The 25,571-nt window shown below is 48.3% G+C and overlaps 1 protein-coding gene across 1 annotated transcript in view; it reads right to left on the bottom strand.

Annotated features, from left to right (window-relative positions):
* Positions 1-25,571, bottom strand: part of COL5A1 (collagen type V alpha 1 chain) — a 146,606-nt gene that overhangs the window by 17,732 nt on the left and 103,303 nt on the right. The window contains exons 27-51 of the mRNA XM_051807628.1: positions 25,317-25,370; positions 23,168-23,212; positions 22,116-22,169; positions 20,465-20,572; positions 19,792-19,845; positions 18,509-18,562; positions 14,099-14,143; positions 13,763-13,816; positions 12,788-12,832; positions 12,064-12,117; positions 11,429-11,482; positions 8,543-8,596; positions 6,948-7,055; positions 6,693-6,782; positions 6,547-6,600; positions 5,807-5,914; positions 4,013-4,120; positions 3,358-3,411; positions 2,601-2,654; positions 2,314-2,421; positions 2,166-2,219; positions 1,969-2,076; positions 1,778-1,831; positions 1,348-1,455; positions 237-290 (exon numbers count right to left, since the gene is read on the bottom strand). Coding sequence (XP_051663588.1) covers positions 237-290; positions 1,348-1,455; positions 1,778-1,831; positions 1,969-2,076; positions 2,166-2,219; positions 2,314-2,421; positions 2,601-2,654; positions 3,358-3,411; positions 4,013-4,120; positions 5,807-5,914; positions 6,547-6,600; positions 6,693-6,782; positions 6,948-7,055; positions 8,543-8,596; positions 11,429-11,482; positions 12,064-12,117; positions 12,788-12,832; positions 13,763-13,816; positions 14,099-14,143; positions 18,509-18,562; positions 19,792-19,845; positions 20,465-20,572; positions 22,116-22,169; positions 23,168-23,212; positions 25,317-25,370 — 1,737 coding nt within the window. The remainder of the gene's footprint in view (positions 1-236; positions 291-1,347; positions 1,456-1,777; positions 1,832-1,968; positions 2,077-2,165; positions 2,220-2,313; positions 2,422-2,600; positions 2,655-3,357; positions 3,412-4,012; positions 4,121-5,806; positions 5,915-6,546; positions 6,601-6,692; positions 6,783-6,947; positions 7,056-8,542; positions 8,597-11,428; positions 11,483-12,063; positions 12,118-12,787; positions 12,833-13,762; positions 13,817-14,098; positions 14,144-18,508; positions 18,563-19,791; positions 19,846-20,464; positions 20,573-22,115; positions 22,170-23,167; positions 23,213-25,316; positions 25,371-25,571) is intronic.

A 25,571-nucleotide genomic window follows, 5' to 3' on the forward strand; every position in this document is an offset into this window, starting at 1 on the left:
CTGGGAGCACTGACAACAGTGATGTCCAATGTCAAATACAGGGATAATTGCACTCATATAGCTACTGCCCCAAAGGCTGGAGCACAGTCAGACAGACTTTTGGTGGGACTTCCTAACCTTTCCCAAGTAAGGGAAGAGTAAATGACAGAGGAGCTTCTGGGGAATGAGCAGCACAGTCACACTTCACCAAACCAGGAGGAGGAACTGATCTGCCCTTCCATGAGACAAACACTTACAGCTGGACCAGGCTCTCCAGGAGGACCAGGGTCACCAGGGAAACCCACTGGACCCTGCAAAGAGAGAAGAAGGATAGTCCCAAGTCAGGGATGTTGCATCTGGAGAACTGCAGAGCACTAGTGGACAGCATGGGGAGTCACCCTATGGAGCAGGCCCCAATTCCCTCAAACACAATCCCAGACCACATCCCATCTTTGCAACTTCAGTATTTTCATCCTGTCACAGCCAGTCCAGCTCTGCATCTAGGCTGTGCAAAGCTCCAACGGCAACATTGGGGGTTTCATTTGGTTTTTCATAAAAACATTGGACGGGTGACAGCAAAATCCTCACAGCTTTGGGGAAGGTGCAGATTAGAAGATTTTGCTTCTGCTTCCTACATGATGTGTAACATTTTTTCCCAGGAAGATCCTCTCAAAGCATTTAATGACTAAAACACTTCACCATTCTTCCTCATGCAGTGTCTGTCAGGTACTTCAAATGATTCCAAGACCAGCACTCAAAAACCAGATTTCACCCAATCACGAGACATCCCAAACCCCATCTGTTGAGAGATGAGTAACTCCCCTGCCTCCTCTGCTGTTTTATGCCATCTTTGCTTATCTCAGAATAAATTTCTCCAGACAGCAAGCATCAAAGGAGAGGGCAAGATAAATACTGTACCATTGTCATCTGGTATAAATCAGGAGAGCTCCACTGGCTTCACCAGAGCTACAGCAATTAGCAGCAGCAGGGATCTGGCCGTGGAGGTACAGCTCCCAAATCCACATAAATCTTCTCTGTGCTGTTTTGGAAGCTTTGCTCTTTGCAGAAGACCTTGGCAATCCATATCCTGAAGTGCCAAGTAAATCTAGTGCAGGCCCTCTCCATGGGGGTGAGTTTTATGATGGCCTGCAAAAAGGGCTAATAATTCCAGTATTGCTGGAAAATATAGCACAGCTGGGTCTTTCCCTCATTAGAACCCTAAAGAAGGGGGCTCATATCATGTATCATTAGAGGAACAATTCTATGGCTGGTAAATGCTTTCAAATTTCCACAAATATCTCTGGAAAACCTATTTTCATGCAGAAATCCCTGCTGGGTAAGCCAAGGAAACATTGAAGGGGTACTTACAGGGCTGCCTTTGGGACCATCATCACCTGGTGGGCCTTTGGGGCCAGGTGGACCAGCAGCACCAGAGGGACCTGCTTCACCCTTTTCACCTCTTTCACCTTTAGGACCCTGCAAAGGAAAAAAAGGTGTTTCTGTTATCCAGGAAAACAATGTACTGATCTCTAATTATCCTTTAATCAGTGCTGAGAAAGAAGCTCTATTTGCATCTCCAAACACAAGGACATGATTTAGCAGTCCCTTCCCACAAAGATTAAATGGTGCTCATGGTGTTCAGTCGTGGGTAGCCCATATTTGGTGACTAAACGTGATACTATAAATACCCAGGAACATGGTGATGTGTCATCTGATACCCAAACCAAGGACAGGGTTTCTGTCCCATCCACATCCACACTTCTCCATCCACATCCATGCCTTCCCAGAGGGTACTCACCGGAAGCCCAACCTCGCCAGGAAGACCAGGCTCACCAGATTCACCAGGTTCACCCTGCACAAGGGAAAAGAGGATGGAAATATTTATATTTCGGCAGGGTGATGAGATTTTCTGCTGATGTAGCAGAGCTGACCAAGGAGTGTTGTAGCAAACTCCTGTGAGCTTCAATCAGGCTTGTCCAGATGCTTTACCTTCTCTCCTACTGCACCAGGATTTCCTATTCCCCCAGGAGGACCTTGTGGACCATCTGCTCCTGGTGGCCCAGATGGGCCTCTGGGTCCTGGTGGGCCTGGTGGACCCTGAGAGAAAGGAGAGAGAAATTTAAGACACATTTTCTCAGAGCAATGACAATGTCAGTGATGAAAAAGGAAGTATGGAACCATCTTACCATTTGCCCAACGTCTCCTGTTTCTCCTTTCTCCCCAGGTGGTCCAGGCAAGCCCTGTGGAGGTGGAGGGGGTGAGTTTTAGCTGTGAACATCTCAGGTGAGCCCCAGCTCTCACTACCCCAAGCCTGCCCTCGATACCACAAATCACCTGCAAGCCCACAGGGCCGGGGGGACCAGGGAAACCTCGGGGTCCTTCATCGCCTTTCTGCCCAAAGAGGCCCTGCTGTCCTCTGGGTCCTGGCTCTCCATCAGCTCCCTACAAGGAAAGGGTCTGACACAGCTCAGCAAAAACACAAGGTAGACACAAACCTCATCCCCACCACCTCCTGCTGCAGCCCACGGCGATGACCGGCTCGTGTTGGGCATCAGCAGTGCCAGGCAGAGACTGCCCATCCTTACAGTGTTTTTAGTGAAAAAAAGGAGAACAGTACTCACAGCTGGGCCAGGCTGACCAATTGGACCCTGGGGGCCGGTAGGACCTGGTGGACCCTGTCACAAAGCAGAAGTGCAATGTCAGCGTTAGGAGCAGAGTGTCAAGTTCCCTTGGGAAAGGTGATGCCCTTCAACACAGTCTCCATTAAACCTGCATTAATTCCCAAACCAGAGAGGGAGAACGGGGTCAGGTGTCTCTGGACACACCAGCATTCCTCAGCCCTCGTGCCAATGGCACAGCAGACACATCTTAACACATTTTTGCTCCAGAAAAGCAATGTCACACCACTCAGTTCTATCTAAATACCCATGTGTGACTCGTGTTCCTCAGGCTCTGGGCAGCACAGAAAGGGTGCTTCAGTGTGCTGCAAGCAGTTAGAGTTATCATAGAATTACAGAATGGTTTGGGTTGGAAGTGACCTCTAAAGGTCACCTGGTCCAACCCCTCTGTCATGAGCAGGGACATCTTCAACTAGATCAGAAGGGGAACTTCAGCCGAAGACCCAGCTTCAGTGGCAAGGGGTACTAATGTTTCACAGATGTTTACATGGTACATGGGTGACATGGAAATGTCTCATTGTGTTCCTGGGAGCTGGAGGCTCTCACTCTTTCTAACATCATGTGGGTATTTGATGAAGAAGAGGAGAGGATGAAGCAACAAAAGAAATACATTAAAATTATATTGTTTTCTGTTTCCAACAAGTCACACAATGTAACGACACTCCTCAAGAGAAGCAGCTGCAGTGTCCACTGCACTCACCTGCTCCCCTTTGTCACCCTTGCTGCCCTTCTGGCCAGGCTCCCCAATCTCACCCTGTCAGGAACAAAAGGGCACAAAGTTAGTTCACTTGGTGACCACCTCCCCATCTCAGCAGTCCAGCAATAGTCCTGAGTGTCTGTATCCTCATCCCAAAGCTGCCAATTCCCACAGAAACAGCCCAGAGTGTGCTGAATAATGCCAGTGATTTGACCATTCCAGGTATAACCAAACCCTTTTCCATCCTGCAACTCTCCTTGGCTGCCATGCAATGCAAGAAGCATCATTTTGCAGACCCTTTTAGCAGCCATGAGGGAGTCATCCCAGATTGTGTTTTCTAAGAATCTTCCATTCCAGAGGGGCTTAATGAGAGAGTGGGCAAAGGTAATTAATTTGGAAAGGCCAGGCACCCACAGGCAGGTGCTGCTGCAGGTTTTAGGGGAATGCAAACTGGATTTCATGGAATGGTGTGCCTGTGGCTGGCAGAGCACACAGAGCCCCATCTGCTGCTGCTCCCCAGGTTGGATGCTGCTCATCTCACAGACTGTGAGCACCACAAAACATGCTCCAGCAGCACATCCCACCCAATGTGGTGGAAGCACCAAGGGGGCACAGTTCCTTCCCAGAGTGACCCTGAGCAGCAGGGAGCTGTTCCCACCTTGTCTCCATCCTCTCCAGGGGGGCCGACAGGACCTGCTGGACCCGGCAGTCCCACGGGGCCCTGGATGCCATCCCGGCCAGCTGGTCCTTGAGGACCCTTCTCCCCCTGGAAGCAGAAGAACAAGCAGGTCACACAGAGCTCTCCTCCACCCTCCAACCAGCCCATTACATCCCATTAATGTTTTATTCAGCTGCTAACAACCCCTGGGCATGAATAGCAAAACCTGTTCCAGCTGATATTTCATCAGGCTCTGGGCTCGCTGTCTGAAACAAGACAAAATTTCTGTCTTGAGAGATAACGAAGGAACAAACAAATCTACACAGTGAATACCCAGATCCCAGCTGCAATTTCACTGGTATAGCAATATAATCAGATTTAATCTGAACCCTCTGCCATCTCTCTCCAGATGACAAACAAGACCCCAACTAATTTTTACTCCCACAAGCCAGTTTTTGCTGATTGTGCTCCAGGCTGCCCCAGCCTTTTCCCTTCCCTGGCTGATTCCTAGCTAAGGGGGGTTCTCAGGAGGCCCTGAGCTCCCCCCTGAGCTTCTGGACAAAGGAAAACACCTGAAGTGAATAAAGCAATCTCTGCTGGCCTCCTGCTTAAACAACTACTAGCACTCCTCCAAGCTGGAGCCTTCAATCAAATTTGTTTGTTTACAGGAACTGAACAGTGAATATTTTCCAGTTTCCTCGTACATAATTTAATTGCATCTGAATCCTGGGTGCTCTCTTCTGAATAATTACATGCCACATAAATTGCCTATTCATCTACCCACTGACTGATACATCATATAGGTACTCGGCAGGACAGATGTTCCTAAAGCTGATTCACCAGGAAATTCCTGCCTCTGGATTAGCTGCCGGAGTTTCTAATAAGCCAGCAAATGTGGAATACAGTGGCTGCTAAACGCTTTTGATAACAACATCAATCACCCATGAGATGGAGCCTGACATCACCGATGCCACCGCTCGCTCATCTCGCTGGGCCTGAAGCCGAGCTTAGGTTTGAGGCAGGCAACCCAAACATCCCTTCCAACCCGTCTGGGCGGGAACTGGAGGCACGGGGACTGTCAGTGCCGAGCTCTCCAGGAACAGAAATAGCCACGTCCCAGCCCACTCCCTCCTGCCCGCACGTGACATTTCACGCGCGTGCCGGGGGAGCGAAAGACGTGCGACTTTGCGCGGGTTGGCTGGAGAACGCTCCGGAGAGGGACCATATGGCAGGGCTCAGCCGTGCTGGGCTCGGGATCCTGCTGGGAGCAGCTCTGTCACGGGCACCGGCGGGGTGGATGCCTGGGAGCGCCGATGCTGCACCACCACCACGCAGCATCCCAAAATCTCCACAGCGCCTTCCCGTGCCGCCCGTCGTCCGGGGAAGGATTTGTTTGGGCTCCGTGGAAACTGCTGCTGCCATCGCATCCTTGTAAGCAGGGATGGGGCTGGCCTTGCTCCTCTTCCCAAAGGCCTGGCCTTTGGCTGCTTGTCACTAGGAGGTCACACAGGCTGTCATTTCGCCTGCTCAGCCCTTGTGGCCTGAGGACATGTTGGTCCCTGGGATCACATCCGTTTTTGATAGCACGGGCATCCCAAACGGGGCAGTTGAGCCGTTAACATTTAGTGGCTTGATGTGCTCAAGATGAGAAAATTAATTTCTACCTGAATGCCTATTTTATTTATTCATTTAAATCTTTCATCCACCTCCCCCAGGGACTGGTTCCATGCTCAGCTCCCTGCTGTGCACATTTCTAGTTGACCCACAGCCTTTAACCTTTATACTGGTACTTACTGGAGCTCCCTTTTCACCTGCAGGTCCTGGAGGCCCCTGGGGGCCAGGTCGCCCTGGCAAACCTATTGGGCCAGCTGATCCTGCTGGGCCACGCTCCCCAGGAGAGCCCTGTTGGGAGAAGAAGGAAAGAAGCTTTAACTGCAGTATCGAGCTTCATGAAGAGACAAAGAAATCCAGCAGCAGGACGCTGCAAACACGCTGTCAGTACGTGAGCACGTTTGATGGGATAACTGCCATGTGATGACTTGGTACCACCAGCCTAAGGGGTCCTGCAGATCGTTTTTTTAATTAAAATCCCTGGAAGGGCTGGTTTCTCCTCTGGATGGTACAGGGAGCTCAGTTCCTGGGGATACATTAACAGCTTGGAACGAGAGCGTGAGCCACTTCACAGCCAACGCAGCAGGGAGGGTTGGATGATGAATATTTTCTTCCAGGAGGGCGGCACTGAACATGGATCTCAAGTGAGGACAACTTCCAGAGGGAAAGCAGGTGGCTTAGAAGCAAAACTCTGGGTGTCCTGAACCACTGCAGTTCCCTCAGCTGGTCACGTATGTTCCCAGCTGACACCACAGAACGACTGCATCGTTACATGCGTGTCTTGTAAAATAAAACAACGTCCAGGGAGTTGTTTGTTAGTGCAAAGGAAATAAAGGATAAAGCCTGGAGCTGTGACTAACCCCCCTCTGGCCTGCCAAGCTTGTAAATGGTTAGGTGGTGCCTGCAAGGGCAAGGATACTCACTGCTGGGCCTGGAGGGCCTGGGGGACCTTCGTTGCCTTTCAGCCCTGGAGAACCCTGGAGGGAGGAAAGCAAAGTCATTTTGGGAGGTGGGTGCTGCACCTCCCAGGCATCCTTCCTGCTGGAAGGACCAAGCAGCCTCTACTCACAATGGGGCCAGGGAGCCCTCTCTCTCCGGGGAAGCCTCGCAAGCCGGGGGGACCGTCCTTCCCTGGGAGGCCAGCGGGACCAGGGTCCCCCTGCAACGACAGGGATCAACAGCTGAGGCTCTGCAGACTCCATGGAGACCCAGCTTGTCTCTCCATGAGGAGACAGAAGCTTCATTTCTCTTCTGAATCATCCTCTCCATCTCTGGGGAGAGGCAGGCACCCAGGCTGGCAGGGAGGGTGAATTCTAGTCCCTACCTTGGTCCCTTCTTTTCCAGTGAGGCCAGGAAGACCTTGTTCACCCGGGGGACCCGGAGGGCCTGGGTGCCCCCGCTCACCCATCGGCCCAGTCTCACCGGTTGGACCCTGAAAAAAACAGTCAGTAGAGGGTGGTGGGTATTGGGAGAACAACCGAGGATGGAAGAGGTGCAGGATATCAGTTTAGTCCTTTGGGTTGCAATGGGATGGAAATGCTTATTTCCTTAAGTGTCCCCTGCAGTGCCACCAGGAATCCCTGAAGAGACACCTCCTTTGGCACCTAAAGGGACCTTGTGTTTTGGAAGTGGGCAGCATTGCAGTTGGCAGAGCAGAGGCACTGGGAACCTCTGGAGTGAAAGCATTCACAGAAATGAGATGTCATTACTACAGCCGTTATGCTTAGGTTTTTCTTTTTAATTGAAAACTTCCTAAGCACTCTACAACCCTGCTGATTCTCCCTTCCATGGGGCATAAATAATGCATTAGGCTTGTACTGCACAGCAATTATCCACTGCCTCCATGCCCTCCGCGGGCACTAATGTGATGAGTGTAAGATAAAGCCCAGCACAGAGGGTTCCCCAGTGTACCATTTTAGGGGAGGACAGGAGCCATGAGCACAAGCCTGTAACATCCCTGACCCTCGGTGTCTGCTGGGACAGGGGCTGTAATTCATGTCCTGCTGCAGGGTGCCACTTAGTGCCAGCAGAACTCCACCACTGCCTCGCTCAGCAGCCACAGATCACACTAAGTACGCGCAGCAGAGCCCGATAAAATTGCCACAGAACTTAATTTGCACTTGAGAAGACAGACACAGTCGTCAGGGGATTGCCCCTAATCAGGGAATTTACAAATCAGGGACTTTACACACTGTCATTAAAGAGGACAAATTAATTACTTTCTAATTAAAGAGCAAGCTCCCCAGCAGTTCAGCAAAGAAGACTTGACCCAAAGCCAGTCCTACTCAGTCCAGGACTCTGCCTAGAACTGACCCACGAGCCCTGCACGCCTGTACTTAAAGGTTCTGAGTTCTGCTTGTGCAGTGACTATTTCCAGATTGCACAGGGCTTTTTATGACAGAAAGAAACCAGCCCAGCTCTGACAGAATCTGGCAGCACTTCAGATTAAAGAGGGATGACTTTCTTCACAGCGACATGTAAGAGCACTCTTGCATCACGCTTGCAGTGCCCTGAACACCAGCAGCTGTACAGCCCTTGGAGATCTTGTTTAACTCACTGTCTGCTTACAGGTCTTTTAGTTGAATTGTGTGGAGCTGGTCTTTCCAATTTACACCAGGGTAGTTGTTTCAAGTTCACAGGAACCACCTTACTTACAGCAGCCCCCAGGCACATTTGTCTAAACACCATCCAAAGGCCTCCACAAGGTGGGCTGGGAACCACTGGGATATTTCACACCTTGGTCAGGAATTTCAAAGCTATCTGACATGCCTTTGCCTTCCCTGGAAGAGGAGTCCCTGCTGTATAACCCCTGGTTCCAGCACCTCCATCTGAACCATCAGAGCTCTGAGAGCCCACGGTGCCCACCTGGGGAAGAGGAGTTGCAGAGGGCTGGTACAAGTGTGAGTATTTGCTTCTTACCTGAGGGCCTACGACACCAGGGGGTCCTGGAGGGCCAGTCTTGCCTTGGAAACCCTGTTAGAGAAAGGTAAAAGAGAAAGAGGTGACACTTCTGCCAAGGACTGCTCCAGCAAGGGTCAGACTGCCACCCGACTGCTCCTCCCGCGGTGAAACCACTGACCGGGAGCGGATGGACACCCAAGGGGAAAAGAAGAAATCAAAAAGAAGGTGGAAAATATATATTTGAATTTATACAGGGGTGAAACAGAGGAAGAAGAATGGATTCTCAATGCTCAGCTCTGCTGTTTTGATGGGGCCACTGTGGTTTGGCTGAAGGATTGGCCATATATATTAAAAAATTTGCTACGCTCATAAAACCTGTTGAGGCAACGCCTGTTAAAGGGCTATTAAAAAGTCAGAGTGAGTTTCTTCACGCTGAGCAATTCTTAAAAGCTGTTTTCCCTTCTCCTGCTCCCCATTCTGGTGCTGGTTTAGGCTCAGTTCTGTTTTAAGCTCAGCTCCCGGGAGCTCAGGGGCTGGGTGACCCTCTCTTCCACTTTTGGCACCAGCAGCTCCCATCTCCAGCCCTGCTGCAGCCCCAAACCCTCCAGCCATGGGGGGGGGAGTGAAGCTTTATTTGCTTCACCAACATCTGCTGAAAGGAATCACAGCCCTGTTTGTCCCCAAACGCTGATGAGCAGTGAAGGCTCCATGACAGCTCCTTATAATGTCATTTTGAAGAGTGACAATAACGAGCCATCACCGCTGCAATTGTTTAGCTCTCCTAAGCCACTCTTTAAAAGCACATTAATTATCGTTCTTACTGCAGCACGCTGACAAGCTTGAGAAATGGCATTTAAGGCATACAGGCTATTTTCTCATTGCCACAAAAGAGGATCAGATAAATCCCATGTCAATGCTAATGTGTCGTGCTAAAACAACTCCTCCATGATATTCTAGCTGCCTGCAGATCACAGAAAATATCCTGTCACTGACGGGGAAATGGCAAAACATCGTTGGGAAATGAATGTACAATTTAAACTCTCATCGTAGAGAAATATTTAGACCATTTCTGCTCAGGACTTTTCTTGTTAACCTGGAGAAAAGGGGTTTCCTTTTGTGCTGTTGGAGCCTCGGGTGCAGGGGTTTTACAATTTGCCACGGTTTTTTAGATCCAATCTTTGTTTAAATTTAATATGGTCAAATATTTCAGCATGGCTGTTTGCCACCGAAAGAGAAGTAAAATAAAGGGAAGTGTTTCACACAGAGATTTCAAGCCTAGATTTTCTTGCATGAAGACACATTGCACTGACCAGGCTATTGATGGAGAAATAATACTTAATTTGCTTTTATGTTTCTCTTGCTTTCTGGCACTGTGTAGGGAAAGGGGGACAAAAAGGGTATTCTCCTACCCCAAGGGGTTGCAGGGGAAAGGGATTTTTGCAAGTTTGATGACACAGATTAATAGAGATTTTGTTTTCTGGCAGGATTTTCCTGGGAGAGGCAAACTACTGCTGCAGTGACTGAGTGTCATGGCCATCTCAAACCATGACACTGAGGAAAGCTATTATTAGGGAGAACTTTCAGACCCCAAATAATTGAAAGCCCATTCTCCATTCCTAGTCATGCAGACTTAGAGTTTGATGCTTTATTCCAGTCTCAGAAGTTGATAATAGCAGACAAAAGCAAAGTTTTTATTGTTTCTTCCACCTCAAATGTAGTGTCCTGGACATTATGGATAACTCGAGAAAGGAAGACTAAATGTCAGCCAGCCTCTGGCAGGTGAAAACTCTTCACCTTTCAGTTAATTCTGACCTGAGGACTCTGCTCAAAACTACCCCAACCACCGCCCTAAAGTCAGTCTTGTGGAGTGTAAATAAATATCTGGTGTTGCTGAGCAGTGTTTGCATTGCCTTGCTTAGCAAATGACAGGCAAGTTAATTAAATTGTGTGATAAGTTGGGGGAAAAAAATGCATAATGTGCAAAGCATTTTTTATGCTCATTTGCTGGGAAGGCAGTAGAGAAAAATGCAAAACTGAGGAAAGAGGTTTGTTTTTTTCCTCTGTAAAACAGAGACAGAACAAAGGGTCTATCTGCCAACATGCAGCGTGCGGTGTTGGGAGAGGGGTGTACCAAAAGCAGTGACTGAGCTGGATTGTAAACAGCCAAGGAAAAACAATAAACATCCCATCCGAAATGCCAAAATGCCAGCCAGGAGCTGCTCCCCAGGGAATGCTGCTGGAGGGGGCACAGCCACAACTGGGGGAGACATGAAACCTGCACATCTCCAAAGGCCAGTGGGAAAGAAAGCCCAGGGATTACCCATAACACTCCAAAGGGCAGAGGCACAGCCTTCCTGTGGGAAGGCAAAGGGACAAGAGCTACAATGAGTCCTCAGGGTACAGAGTCCCAGCCACAAGGCCTGCTCAGAATTCACCCCTCAGCTTCCTCTCCAGCTTGTGGAAGTAAGAACCACACCAAGCACTGGCTTGTGCTGGTGCTGACCAAGACTCAACCCAATCAAAACATCCTCTCAGCTCTCAAGGAGCTGCCTCTTGCAACACCCATCACAGAAGAAACTCAAGTGGCCCCTGATGCCAGTCACTGGCACCACAACATCCCTGCTCAGGTCCTCAAACCACACACATTGACCTCCACAATCTACTGAAGGACACAGAGAGAGGAGCTGGTCACAGCCTCCAGATAAACCATCATTAGACCAGCCTGTCCTGCTCAGAGCAGGGCTGCTTCCCACAGACCATCCCGTGCAGCTGGAGAGACACAAACCTCCAGGGAATCCAAAGGTGTGGCCACATCTCCCCCGCTGCACAGGAGGGTTTAGAGAAACCACCTGGCAAGACAAGACTCAGGACTAATGATCTGCCCAAGGTTTTTTGGCTACTTACAGTTTCTCCTCTCTGTCCAGGGTGACCAGGCAATCCATCCTTCCCAGGAGGACCCTACAGCAGAAAACCAGGGTGAGAAGGAACATCACTGAGTGCTCAGTAATAAAACTGTGATAAGAGCTGAATCAACCCTGCTTGTCTCAGTTGCCACCCAATTTACAGTGAAATTGGGGTGCTCAGAACCCTAAAAGCTACATCCCTTTCCCACACACCTCCCAAAGGAAAGATTTATCTTACAGGCTCAGAGCAGTAGTGAGCTGCTCACCACAGGGGAGGAAATCACTCCACAAAGGTTTCTGAGGTCCCTCATCAATGTATAATAATTGCAGAGACAGCAGTGTTAGTGTCGTGCTGTCCTCCTCATACACAGAGGGAAAATAAGGAACAGAGCACCCAGGAAAGATCCCAGAGATTCTGAGTCATTAGGAAATGAACATTTATAATCAGCTGCAATTTACTTGGCTATTTAAAATCTTAAACCACTGGGTCATTATTGTGATGTCTCAGTGAAGCCTTTTATTGGGAACATCCCCACTTGTCAGGGAGGCAGCTCAGGCTGAGCTGGCACAGGCAGTCACAGCTGGGTGGGAAAGGCTTTGGATTTCTTTGGATGCTCTAGAAAGTGAGTTACTTACAGGGGGGCCTTTTGGTCCAGGAAATCCAGTCGGTCCTTGAGGCCCTGGTGGTCCCTGGGATGAAAGACAAGCCAGAAAACACAGTTAAGGAACCTGTAACACTTCACTGTGAAACACCAGCTCTGTGTGAGCAGCAGATGAGCACAAAGGTCTGGAAAGCCAAACACTGGGTGACTTTGTAGAAAATTTAAAACCAAAACCCAGTAAAAAAAAAAAAAAGAGAAAGAAATTGAGGCTAAAATCATGAAAGTCCCATTGTTTCAGTTTTTTCCACCAGTCTGGGGGGAAAGCACTATGAGATCCTAGAGGACCACATCCCCCAGAAATCCGGGGCTCTGGCTGCCTGCACAAAAGCCCGGGGTGACTTCCTCCTTTTCCCATGGAGTGATGTTTACACAGGACACCCAAGGTCCCACATGATGTTTACACAGGGCACCCAAGGTCCCACGTGAGCCTTCCCTGGAGAGCTCAGAAGGGACCTAAGGGTTGGAGGTGACTTGTGGGACCTCTCTCCACACAAGCACTTTTCACCCTGGATTTCTAACCAGACTTTTCCCTTTGCTGACTGAAGTGTGCTGAGCTGCATCCCAGCTCCTGTGAGCTGCCCACTCATCTCTGCTTAACAGGTCACCTTGGAAGATGTTCACTGCCAAAACCCCTCAGCACCATCTCAGCCCTGCAAACCCTCCTCTGAGTCCCATTTTACCCCACCAAGTTGTCTTACCCTTTCTCCAGGAGGACCAGGGGGGCCATCACCACCAGAGTTGCCCTTTTATGAATAAAGAAAACAAGAGACCATTAAAAATACATCTATCACCATTGAAGCTGCTGTGTGCAAAGACTTCAAATGGCACCAAGCCCACAGTGGCACCACACCACCCACTCCCCTGTCCCTCACTAATAATAATTCTGCATCAGGAGCATCACCCAGTGACAAATAAGCAGCTGCTCATTCCTCCCCACGTTGCTTAATAAAAATACAGGAAAGATAACGTCAGTGAGCAAGGGATGTTTCCACTTCACAATGGCCTCCCTCTGAGAGATAAATGCCACCACAAAGATGAGGTATTTATCAAAAATTCATGCCAACACAAAGGTGAGACATTTATTTTTAAATCTGGCAGTGTGGTGGTGATGATGCCTTGCTACAAAAGTGTGGCTTCTGTCACACCCAGAGACTGATGGTCAGGGAATCAGTGTGGGCAGCAGGTTCTGGAGCTGAGTGTGCCTCCCCAGGTTGGCTGGGAATAAAATACCTAATTTTGCCTGGTGACCCATCCTGGGCCAACAGTGGGCAGGCAAAGTGGCTCGGCAAGGTGCAAGGATCTGGAGACCAGCAGCAACACCTTCACCTGTGGCACAGCCTTAGGTGGTTCAAACACTACTTAAACACCAAAAAAGAGGGTTTAGGGGAGGTGTCAGGGCGTTGGAGGGTTGTGCTGATGTGGGGGAGCTCCCTCCCCTTCTTGTTGAGATGGCTCTAATTCCTGCACTTGGTGTGGAATTGTGGGCCAACATGTTTTTAGAACCTGTGCATGTATTTTACAGATGAGTTATGATCTGGGAATAAAGCTTAGAAGGGCTCAGCTTTCCAAATCCAGTGGAGAAAGGAGAGGAGGGAAATGGAGGGCAGTGAACCAGACAGTCTCAATACCAACACTTGTTAGGATGTGACCCCAAAGGCTTCCCAAAACCTTACCTTTGGGCCAGGTTTTCCAGTGCTTCCCCTAGGCCCTCTTTCCCCACGTGGACCCTTAAAAAAGACACAAAAGGTGACATTTTAGCCCTTTCTGCTACCCACAGCTACACTGTGATAGGGCACAAGTCAACCCACCAGCAGCAAGGGCTGACAGGAGCCATCATCACTCCCACTGGAGTCTGACGACTTCAAACCATGTTCCCCAAAGCACTGTGTCCCCTCTGCTTAGCTGTGAGTGCTGAAGGCCAGATCCTACCCCCCAGTGAAGGCACAAATCAGATCCCAGTTTCCCTTGGCCATGACAAGCTTTCCAAATGCACAAGATTGGCTCGTTACCGTTGGACCGCGCTGCCCCCTCGGACCTGGTTTGCCAGGTGTCCCCTGGAATGAAAAGAAAGGAAGAGGAGTTAGCAACCAGCACCAGAGCAGATGATCCTGTCACAGAGCCCATTACGAAGGGCCTCAAAACCTCTCTGGTTCTCATTTGTGATGAAAAAAGTCAACAGCAGGTTTACTTTCATGTTCTGTTTCTCGTATTTGTTTTAATTTATAATGCTTGGGCAGGTCTGGGCAATAATCCCTATGCCCAGACAACATCTGTTATCTGAGGGAATGGCTCTCCTAAGGAACAGTATTCTGAGTCCTCTAAAACTCCACCAAAGCTTTCAAAGACGAGGCCACCCACTCAGACCATACAGTATCCCAAAAACTCACGGCACAACCAGCAAAAACCCATTCAACTCTGCCACCCCAACACCCATAATCCCTTTTTTCCCCACTGATCCCTGCTAATCCCTTCCCCCAGCTCCTGACAGGGGGAAGGGCTGGTCCTCATCCTGCTGCTCACACGTGTTGCTGCTCAATATTTAAGGACTGACAGTAGCAGAGCAGGATTCCTGCTCGGAGCGCTTATTTTATGCCACACAAGCCAATTAAGCTGCCCTACATATTTACAAATCTTTCTTGGTCGCTGCAAACTCTGTGCTAAACAAGTGATTGTTGTGCAGAGCAGGAGCAGGAGGCTCATGTGATCTGACAGATGCACTCAGCTCCCCAGGATGGGTGACTGTAATTAATCCTGACAGAGAAAAGACAGAGGGTCCTAAATCTGGCACTACATTAAGCTCCATTACCCTGTGCCTCAAAGCAAACTAATGGCCTGAAAACACTCTTTTGGCTAGTGTCAAGCCTCCAAAAAAACAGAGTTCTGAGAGGTTTAACTTTCCCTCTTTGGACCTGCAGCTCATTAATGGTACCAATCACCTGTTAAAGGAAGGATGAGGAAGACTTGATTCCTGTGCAAGGAACACTGAATGCTTAAAATATCACTTGCCATTTTCTGCCCCAAATCCATCATCTCACTATCCTGCCTTCCCGTATCTGGCACTCATTAACCAGCTGAACATAAAACAGGAGCTGGGAAACTTTACAATCAACTTTCTTCAAGCTACTAAAATTAGTCCTGCTGAATCCTCCTTGTTCTGCGGCTCCGTTTAATAAACCCTGCTGGCATACTTTTTTAAAATTAATTACAAAAATCACTTTAAAGTACTCCAGCTGGTTTTCTTTTAGCTCTGGGAGGCTAAATTTGGAGCAGGTGGAGAGGAGTGTGGGGGCTACCTGAGGGGAGGCAGCACACACTCCTCTCCTTCTTCCTCAATTCTATTTTTAAGCAAAATTCCCCCTTCTCATTGCTGTCGTTAATCATGCATGCAGCCCCATGTACTGCTGCAAAGAATTTATATAGCACTGTAAATGCACACAGACCTATATTTTTCAAGCAGAGATTCTGACATAGAGGCATCTAAATTCCGATTATTTTCTAGGCACACAAATAAATGGTTGGATTTGGGTCCCTCCACACCCCCCAGGCTCTGTCAGGGCGGGCGAGCAGGGAGATCTATTACCCCCTGCTAATGGCAGAGGCCCATCAGCTCTAAAAATAAGATCACTTATTCACGTCCAGCTATTGATTTTATGATCAGGTTTTTGATTTATCCAAGCAAGCTCCCCAGGGCTCACCTGGGGCTGAGGACAGGCAGGGTGATGAGCAGCTGCTCACCAACACTATTGGGGTATTTAATGGGTCATAATTCTCCAAGAACACCAAACATAGAATCACAGGATGGTTTGGGTTGGAAGGGACCTTAAAGATCATCTCATTCTGCCCCTGTGCCATGGGCAGGGACACCTTCCACTAGCCCAGGGTGCTCCAAGCCCTGTCCAACCTGGCCTTGGACACTTCCAGGGCAGCCACAGCTTCTCTGGGCAACCTGTGCCAGAGCCTCCCCACCCTGCCAGCCAGGAATTCCTTCCCAATATCCCATCTAACCCTGCCCTCTGGCAGTGTGAAGCCATTCCTGCTAGTCCTGTCATTCCAGGCCCTTGGAAATAGTCTCTCTCCAACTTTCCTGCAGTCTACCTTGAGGTACTGGCAGGCCCCAGTTAGGTCACCCCAAAACTTCTCTTTTCCTGCTTGAACAATCCCAATTCCCTCAACCTTTCCTTATAGGAGAGGTGTTCCATCCCTCTAATCATCTCCATCCCTTTTTTCCCCTTCCCATTTTTAATTTTTCCAGCCCTTTTTGTGGAGCTGAACAGCCAGAAGTTGAAGTTTCAGGTTTTGGGAGGGGTTCAACACTGCAACACCAAAATTCAGCTGCCTGTGCTGGTGTGGAAAATCCTTCTGCCTTGGATTTTCACCTTTTTTTTTAAAATTATTTAAGGGCTTGGGAAGACTGTTTGTGTTGCTGAAATAACAAGCTGCAGAGCTTATTTCCATTTTGTAAGAGAAACGAGTGATTCACGTTATTTTGGACACATAAACCACGTTGAGCAGTGTAATTGTAATACCATGTTAAAGAAAAGACAAATAAATGATTTGGGGTTGTTTCAGCTGCAAATTGGGTTATTCCACGAGGCACTGGAGAAGCAAATCTTAGAAATTCTCTTTCTTGACTCTGTGTGAACATACTTATAAAAGCAGCAGATTTAGTGGTCTTAAGAGAAACAGAGGGGGATTTATCAAGTCTAATTCAACGGGGCTTAAATTAAGATGATGGTCTCCATTTGGACTGGAGCAGTGTGATCCCAGCTCAGCCTATAATTCTGTATATAATTTCTTTTCTCTTATTTCAAATGAAATACTTGGGAGGAAAAAGAAAAACAATACAGATACCAAAACTGTTACTGAAAATCAGTATTTTTGCTATTAAAAAAAATTTCAAGCTGGGCTCCTTTTGCTAAAGGAAAGGTTCGTCCCTGAAAATCTTCTCTCTCACACACCCATACAATCAAATGAATTGTAGGCTCCTGGATTGGGTGTAAAATGGCATAAATGGTCCAGTCACACATTGAAAATAAAATATATTAAAAAAAATAAAAAAATTAAAATCACCATGGAGTAAACCAACATTTGAAATGTAAGAAAACTCTTTTTAATTCCTGAAGAAATGGTGGCCTGCCAAGGGGTGTAACTAAGGGTCCTCACTACCTCCATTGAAGGCACCAAGCTCATTTTGAATAAAAATGAGAAAACTGCTGATTTTTTGCCTTTTTTTCTCTTATTATTGCTTGTTCCAAACTCATAAACCACCAACTCCTGGTACCTGAAAGGTTTCCCACAGCACCAGGACAAAATCAGCCGAGGGATGTGGAGGGATGTGGATGCTCAGGGATGCAAAGCAGCACATCTCCCATCTCCTCCCTGCTGTTTTACACCACCCAAACCCCCAGCCCAAGGATTTTATTGCTGTATATTTGATAAGATGGGTGGTAATTACAGGGCTACAGTGAATTCAAGGCTGTGGTGGCAGCTGCTTTATTCATGGGCTCCCTCCTCCTGCCAGGCCGGAGCAGAGGGAGGGATGAGGATGTGCATTTGTAGCTCAGAATGAAATGAAATTACTCAGTGGAATAAAAAAAAAAAAAAAAAATAAAGGGAGGGGGGTGGATATAAACCAAATTTCGGTGGCATGATATTAATGCAGTGCAAAGTGATTTATATTTTCTGGGCTCCTCTCAAACCCGTCTGTTAGAAGTCATTTGTATTTAAATGAGAGCAAAAAGGAAACTAATTCCACTTGCTATCCTCACTCCCCCTTCTTGTCACTGTGACCAGAGCTGGTGCAGAAAATGACTTTGTTTGTACTCTGAATCCCTTAATTCAAGCGTGTTTTTCACAAGATAAAAAATAAATCTGTATATTTAGACAATCCCTATTCAGAGCAAAGTCTGTGGAGGTGGGTGAGAGGTAGAGACAAGTCTGGGGGATGGAGCCCCCACACTTTAAAGATGTCTATGAATTTTGAAGAGCTTATTAAAAGGAGGAATTTGTATGGATTTTCAGCTATGTATTTTGAATTTCCAGTTAGGTTAACGATGGTTCTTTGCTGGTTCTGAGCAGATTCACCCATCTCTAATAATTACTGTTAATTAAAAAGCTCTTCGTGCCCTGAGCGAAGTCTGACAGCACGGGAAGGATTCAGGTTCAAAGAAGTCTCTTAAAATATCTTGAGGGGGAAATTTCCAGGGTTTAATTGGGAAGCTGCAGAGCTGCCTGTGCCATCCCCAGCATCCTCCTCTCCCAGCAGGCAGCACTGGGAGCCTCTCACTGGTCCTGTGCTGGGAATCTCGTCCTGGGATGAGACTCTTTGGGCAAAAGCCAAAGAGTTGATCCCTGTGTCCTGCCCCAGGAGCTTTGGAGGGAATTAAGTCAGCAAAGCAGCCAGATAAAGCAGCGCTTACCCGTGTGCCCTTCTCTCCATTGGCTCCTGGAAATCCTGGGAAGCCGATTGAGCCCTTTGGGAGAAGAGCAAAGAGAGAGTAAGAGGTTCTGGATGCCCAAAGGGGCAGCTCAGCCCATCCACCCCAGCCCGGGATGACCCACCAACATCCACAGCTCCCAGCCCTCGTCTCTTAAACCTTACAAACAACACAAGCACAGACAGACCTGAAATGACCTCAGAAACGAAATTTCATCCAGAAATAACAACAACAACAGGCAGGTCCGTGCCTCATTAGCAGTCACTGCAAAGACCAAGCCCACGGTTGTGGCGGGTGCCCGGGGAGCAGGCAGGAATTTGGATTTTAGCTCCCAAGTCACTATGTTTCACATGAAAATTTAACTCCTGGCTTGTTCCTTTCTGATGTGAGTGCCTGGAGAATAGCTGCTGCCGCTTTTAAAATATGAATTAGTCGAAGAAATGCAAAAAAAACTCCCAACCTCTGCCCCGACGTATAAGATGCAAATTAAAAAATAAACCGTCAACGCCACAACCACAAAACTGAAGAAACAATCTCTTGCAGATAATTATGTCTCCAGAATTAAACAAGCCTGTTTTGGTTGTTTGTTTTTTTGGGTTTTTTTTTAAGCAATGAGCATGAATAATAAAATATGATTCTTAAAAAAAAGTTAACAAAAATGTAAGTTCCCAAAGCCTCCAGGGCATGTAAAAATTAGGCTGTAGGCTTCATCTATGTAGTGGAATTCACAGTTTCAATTTAAAAAATGACTTGAAAATGGCCCAGATGAAGGTGGGAGTGTAGATAAGCTACAAAGGATGTTTGCAAATCTGCAAAATGGCAGTTTTATTTTCATTCCAGGGAGGCCCTGATTCATTATTCATTCTAATTCTTAATTAATTAGATAACCCTAGCATAGATCTTGGAAGATATAAAACATAATACAAGGGGAAGGACTGTTATGCCTAATCCCAGCATGAAGGCTCACAAGGTGCCTGTTTGCATCCATCACCAAAGCAGTCCTGCACACCCCATCCCTCTCCATCTCTTCCCACCACTTTAGGAGACTGAAGCCATGCAGAACCAGCCCCTGAATTCCACCAGCCAAGGGCTGGGAGCTATTTTTACCCATCTATATTTTTGTCCTGCCTGGGTGGGAAGGAGGGATCTCATCCCACCAGTGGGGGGGCTGAGCCTTCTGCACGGCTGCACTGCCAGGGCTTGGCTGTGTCATTGGGCTCCCCAGGACACCCCAACCCTCCCAGAGACCCCCCCAGCCCAGTTACCTTTGGGCCCTGCCTGCCTGGGTACCCAGGCAGTCCTGGCACGCCGAGTTTTCCCTGGAACACAAATAAAAGTGTGTTATCTTGGGCAAGAGACCTCGGGAGCAGCTTCAGATCCGCACCAGCAGAAAGGGGAGACGCCAAGTGCGGAGAAGTCAAGAGCAAAGCAGATGAGATGTGGGTGGAATAAAGCTCTTGGGGCACTGGGATCATCCTCTGCCCTCCCTGAGAGACACCTGGGGGGTGGTACAGAGTGAGCACTGTAAATGTGCTGGGGACTTCTTGGGAACGGTTGTTTTTTTATATATATTTTTTTTTTCAACTGGGTGAACATAGAAATTAGACTGGAGTCTGTGATACTTCCAATTTCTCTATTTTCTACTCTATTTTTTTTTCAAGACATTGTGCCCAAGCAGATAATCCCAAAAAGACCACGTTGTCAACACATTCAAGTCGTGCTGCTGCACTAAAACCACCTCCCTGGGCTCTCCTCTGGTCTTTCTGCTGAACCACTCAGGCCTCCCTTCACACAAACCTCCTACAGCTCCTCTTCATCCCCCTGCCCTAAAACTGTGCCCTCCACGCTGGGCACTGCTCTGGCCATCCACCCAACACACCCAAATAAAGGTGGCTTTTAGTTAAAACACCCCTGGGCCATTCCCTCCTTGAGACTCACCTTCTCTCCAGCAGGACCAAGAGGACCCGGATCTCCATTGGGGCCAGAGCGACCTTTGGGACCCTCGGGACCATCCTCACCCCGGGGGCCAGGAGGTCCAATTTCCCCCTGTTAATCAGAAGACAAGCATTGATGAGGTAGGAGGGTCCCAGACCCCGTGTTTGCTGCCAGCAAATACCCTCACAGCTGCCATCAGATCCCCCTTGGAGCTCCCAGAACAACTCCTGGAGAAAGCTGCTCTCCACCAGGAGGCTCAGGCAAGGCTGAGCTTTTAGTCCCACAGCCTGGCCATCATCTCCTACAAAACATCCATCTTTTCCTGCAGCATCCACACACAGAATCTCTCCACAGAAAGAGCCTTCATTAGCTCTGATTGCAACACGCCCTTTAACCCTCCTCCCGCTTCCCCAGATTGTGGTTTGATGTGCAGGCAAGCCCTGGGATGTGTTTAATTGAGGGCTGAACCAGGCAACTGGAGAATAAAGAGAGGACTGGAGCTTTTGTGCTGAAAATCATTATGAAATTGGAGAGTGGAGAGGACTGAGCTGTTAACAGGGACTGTGACACTGCCAGCTCCGGCTCACAGGACAGCAGTTGTCACTTTGTCACTCAGGGTAACAGGAGATGCCTCCATGCTGGGAGCACAGGCAGCCTTCTCCTCTCTCACCAGGAGCTGGTGGACACAGATTTATCCATGAGGCTCTTGAGTATCCCCTGTCCTTTCACTGCTCATCATGGAGCACAAAGAGCTCGATGGTGGTAACTGGAGGCTGAGTTTAGTTGAAAGATCTTGTGCTTATGGTGAGGACAAAAGTCACCTCCCTGAGGTGTCACCTTTAGTCCTTGGCAAGAAGGAGGCTGAGGAAGCTTTTGATTTAAATGCTCATTTAAGCACCAGGAAAAATGGAGGATTTGATGTCTACTTTTACAAGCCTTCACACGAGACATTCATTTTCCCTTTAAACGTGGTGATGAGTGATGGCAGAGCTCTCTGGATCCCAGGGAGGGTTTCAGTGCTCAAGTCCCAGGCATTACATCACTTAGTAAGGGCACAGGACAGACCCCTGTCCCCAAGGACTGGGCACAGAGGATGGACAGAAGTGCTGTAAAGCCAAGTGCTGCAGCCACTGCCTGCATCCAAGGGGGATTTGGGAATCCTGTTGGTGTGAAGATCAAGTCTCACAGAACACTCCACCCTTGGCAGTTTCCACAGCACTGCTCTGGTTTTAATAAAGTGTGTTCCTGGCAATTTTGTACTTCCCACTGATGGCATGGAAGCATCTTGGGCAGAGCAAATAAAGATGCCTACCAAGCCCGACATGGAATTTTATGGGGGAAAAAAGATACTGAAAATAAACATGTGATACAGCTGGATTACACAGCATTCCTTGCAGTCAAAACAGCAAGACAGGGCTCTCTATTACCACTCAGGCTTCTTTTACCTTCAAGGTGAGATTAGAAAATTCAGGGCTTCACAACTGCTGTGCTCAAGGTGAACACGAAATTCCTGCACTCCTGACTCAAGACTGGATGTGCCAAAAGGGCTCTGACAGGGGCCCCCCTGGCTGCTCTCCCTGAACTGCATTTGAACAATAACACACAGGTTTGAAAAGCAAAGCACAACAAGATCCCATCAGTCACAGACTCTTACCCGGTCTCCTTTGATGCCCATATCACCTTTGAAGCCAGGGAAGCCATCTTCACCCTAAATAATGGAGAAGAGGGGGAAAAAATCAGAGAGGGTGTATAAAAGGGGAAAAAACAGGAAAAAACCCCTCTCTAGAGTCACTACTCAGAGAGGGCAAGATGAGGTCCCCACAGTGCCCATCACTTTGGCTCCTCTAAGTTCTTTGGTGTGAACAAACAGGCATGGAAAGTCAGCTGGGCTGTGGCTGATCCCAAGGGATCCCAACAATTGTTCCCTGCATCCCATCCTGGCTGCAAGTCAAGGCCACAAATCTGGCCCCATGTGAGTAACACCCCCTTGGCAGTACTGGGAACCAATTATTTCTGGAGTACAACTGGTTTTCTTCTCGTGGAGGATGTTTTACACTGGGCTCCCAGGCAGCCTCTAGGACACTGGCAGTATTCCTTTCAGCCAAGAAGATTTAATTGCAGAGCTCCAATCAATAAACATCTCATCCTACAGCTAATCCTTGATAGGCAATGAAGACACAGTTCCCAGAAAGACTTTTAGAGTTTGGAAGGTCCCTGCAAGGATTCCCTTGCTAAAACTGCTGGATTTGCTGCTGAATTGCTGGGGGGGCAGGGAGGAAGGAACAGGGATCTGCTTAAGGGACTGAGTAAGATTTTTCTCCACCTCCCGCTCTTCCTCTGGGAGAAACCAGCTGCATCTTTGGGACAGGCAGGGATACACTGTGTTGACTCTCTCATTTATTTGGGTCCCAGGCAGCACATCCTGTGCACTGTTATCCAGCTGTAACACTCACAAACCCTTCAGGCTCCATGGAATCACGCCAGTTACAAATCTTGTCAGGAGGAAATCATCCCAACACTGGACTCTGGGCTGTCCATCCTGCACCCAGTCCACAACAAAGGTCCTTTGGGTGCTCAGTCCCACTTCTTGCCCAAGAGAAACCCCTTGTGCAGGAGAAAATGTCCCAGGGAGCATCCTGTGGGACTCATCTGCAACAACGCTCAGAGGCTTTAGAAATTCAACCCAAATGTGCAGCATTAACTCACCTTTTCACCTTTGGTGCCTTTCAATCCACGAACTCCATCTGCTCCCTTGCAGGAGATAAAACAAGATGTTACAATGGTATCACTACAGAGTGAAGAAACTAAAAATCATTATTAATTATGGTGATTTTTGCTTTCTCTGATGTTGACAATGGGATTTCTACAAACTGTGATGTTCCTAAACATATTGCTGATTAAATATCAGCTGCTTTTGGGTCACCAGGGAGTATCTTAGATCACCAACCTCCGCTGACTTGATTTTGGGTTGGTGGTCTCTACCCATGAGTTCTGTTTCCAGGGATAAAGTTCACTTTGAAAAGTCTTTTTTCATTTTTCATACAAACATTTCCATAAATGCCTTGCCAGCAGCCTGAGTTCACTTGATTATTCACAGGAAAACCAGTGCTCGAGCTGTGCATGGACACTTGGGAAGTGAATCCATATTAAAATCTCAGAGCTGGAGTCTAACATCCATGTCTGACACTCAAAGGCAAACTCAGCTCTTTTTTACCATGCTTCTCACCTCTGTGCATGCATTATAATTTTAAGGTACAATTAGGCCCCAAAAGACAGAAAAAAAGAAAATGCAAGTGGTGTGGGTATTTGTGACACAGAGCAGATGCTCTCCAGACCTTCACCAAGGCAACCAGTCCATGGTGCTCAGCCTGGAGGTGCTGAGTGTGGTCAGGATCTGCCCCTTTTTATGCCACCAGCTCAAAACTGTTGGACCCCCTGACTTCCCATCTATCATAGAGTCACAGACTGGTTTGGGTTGGAAGGGACCTAAAGATCATCCAGTTCCACCCCCTGCCATGGGCAGGGACACCTTCCACTAGCCCAGGTTGCTCCAAGCCTTGTCCAGCCTGGCCTTGGACACTTCCAGGGATGGGGCAGCCACAGCTTCTCTGGGAAACCTGTGCCAGGGCCTCCCCACCCTCAGACTATCCTGTCTCTCAGGATAAACCATCACCCTTGAGTATCTACACCAGCTGTACAGTGCAGCAGAAAACCCACCCCCACATTTTGGGGTTTCTTTTGTGGAATAATTTGCTTGGGGTGTTTTAATTTTTTCTTCCCTTTAACATGTGAAGAAAAAGTATAATTAGAAGTACAAGTCTGTGCCACAGAACAGGGTTCTGGTGAGCAAGGCAAGGTCTAAAAGTTATTTATATTTACAAACCCAAACATTTTTTTCCAAGCTGGAGGCTCATGCAGTTAATAGAACCCTGCCTGTAGGAAGCCAAACCTTGTCTGTAGGGTCTGGTGCATGACACACTTTCTGCAGCTCACTCTAATGTGGAACTGTTCCACTTCAGTGGTAAACACCACAGCAAACCATTCCCTAATGGACCACTGTGTCTCAATCTACAACCTTGCAAGAAATGAGATGGAAGTTTGCTTTGGTTAAATACATCCTGCTTAAATTTTGAAGGCAGAACAGCGAATGGGTTTCTGCTATTGGAAAAAAAGGGGGTTTTAGAGGGTTTAACTTCACCTCCAGTTAGTCCCCAAGCTGTGTTTGTACCTGCTAGTGCAGATCCCTGCAGATTCATTGGCCCTTTGGGATGCAGGACGCATCTGCACCTGAACTAATACATCTTGATGGGTACAACAGCCAGAGCTGAACGGGGAAAAAAACCCCACTGCCTTGTCATCTGCATGCAGGGCTGCAGGCAGCAGGAGCAAGGAAAAGCTGGAATTCAATCTAGTGACAAAGCTCATTGCTGAGATGCACAAACTCCATCTAACAAGGCTTTGGATGAGGAGCGTGGAAAGCTCGTTTTGTTTTAGCAATAGGCCGGTTTGTTTTATTAACAAGCCTTGTTGAAGTCTTCACATTCTGGCTGAGCTTTACTTTTGGTTGTAAACTGGAAACAATGGGAATGGGAGCGAGCCATTCTCACTGGGAATTACAAGAGGAATCTCTCCAAAGCACTGAACAATGCCAGGAGGGGTTGTGGGGGATCAGGGAATTTGGAATCCTCGTGGATGGGAGATGATGCTGGACCAAGACTCACTCAAGCAATAAATGCTGTTGGTCACTGAGGTGGCCCTAAGAGCCCTGGTAGGACATCTGTCCACCTCCAGCACCAGCTGGAAAGCTCCAGCTGGACAAGCAATGCCATGGACACTGTTCCTGTGCCCTCCTTACCTTGACTCCGCGTGGTCCCGGGTAACCGATAGGGCCCTGAGGGCCTGGGGGACCCTGGGGGGAACAAAATGCAAGAAGAAAAACGTGTCAAGATCAAAACAACAGTGCAGTGACAAGAAGAGTGTGTGGGAAACAAATTTCCAGCCATCTGGCTGCTTCAGACCAGGCAGGAATGGCAGTGGCCACCTGAAAATAGCCCCAAATAGCCCTGAGAGCTGCAGGAGCAGCTCCCCGAGCAGGTGTGCTGGGCTAAGC

This window comes from Manacus candei, unplaced genomic scaffold (assembly GCF_025592945.1).
Source record: "Manacus candei isolate 608988 ecotype Guabito, Panama unplaced genomic scaffold, ASM2559294v1 h1tg000071l, whole genome shotgun sequence".
Lineage (NCBI taxonomy): Eukaryota > Metazoa > Chordata > Aves > Passeriformes > Pipridae > Manacus > Manacus candei.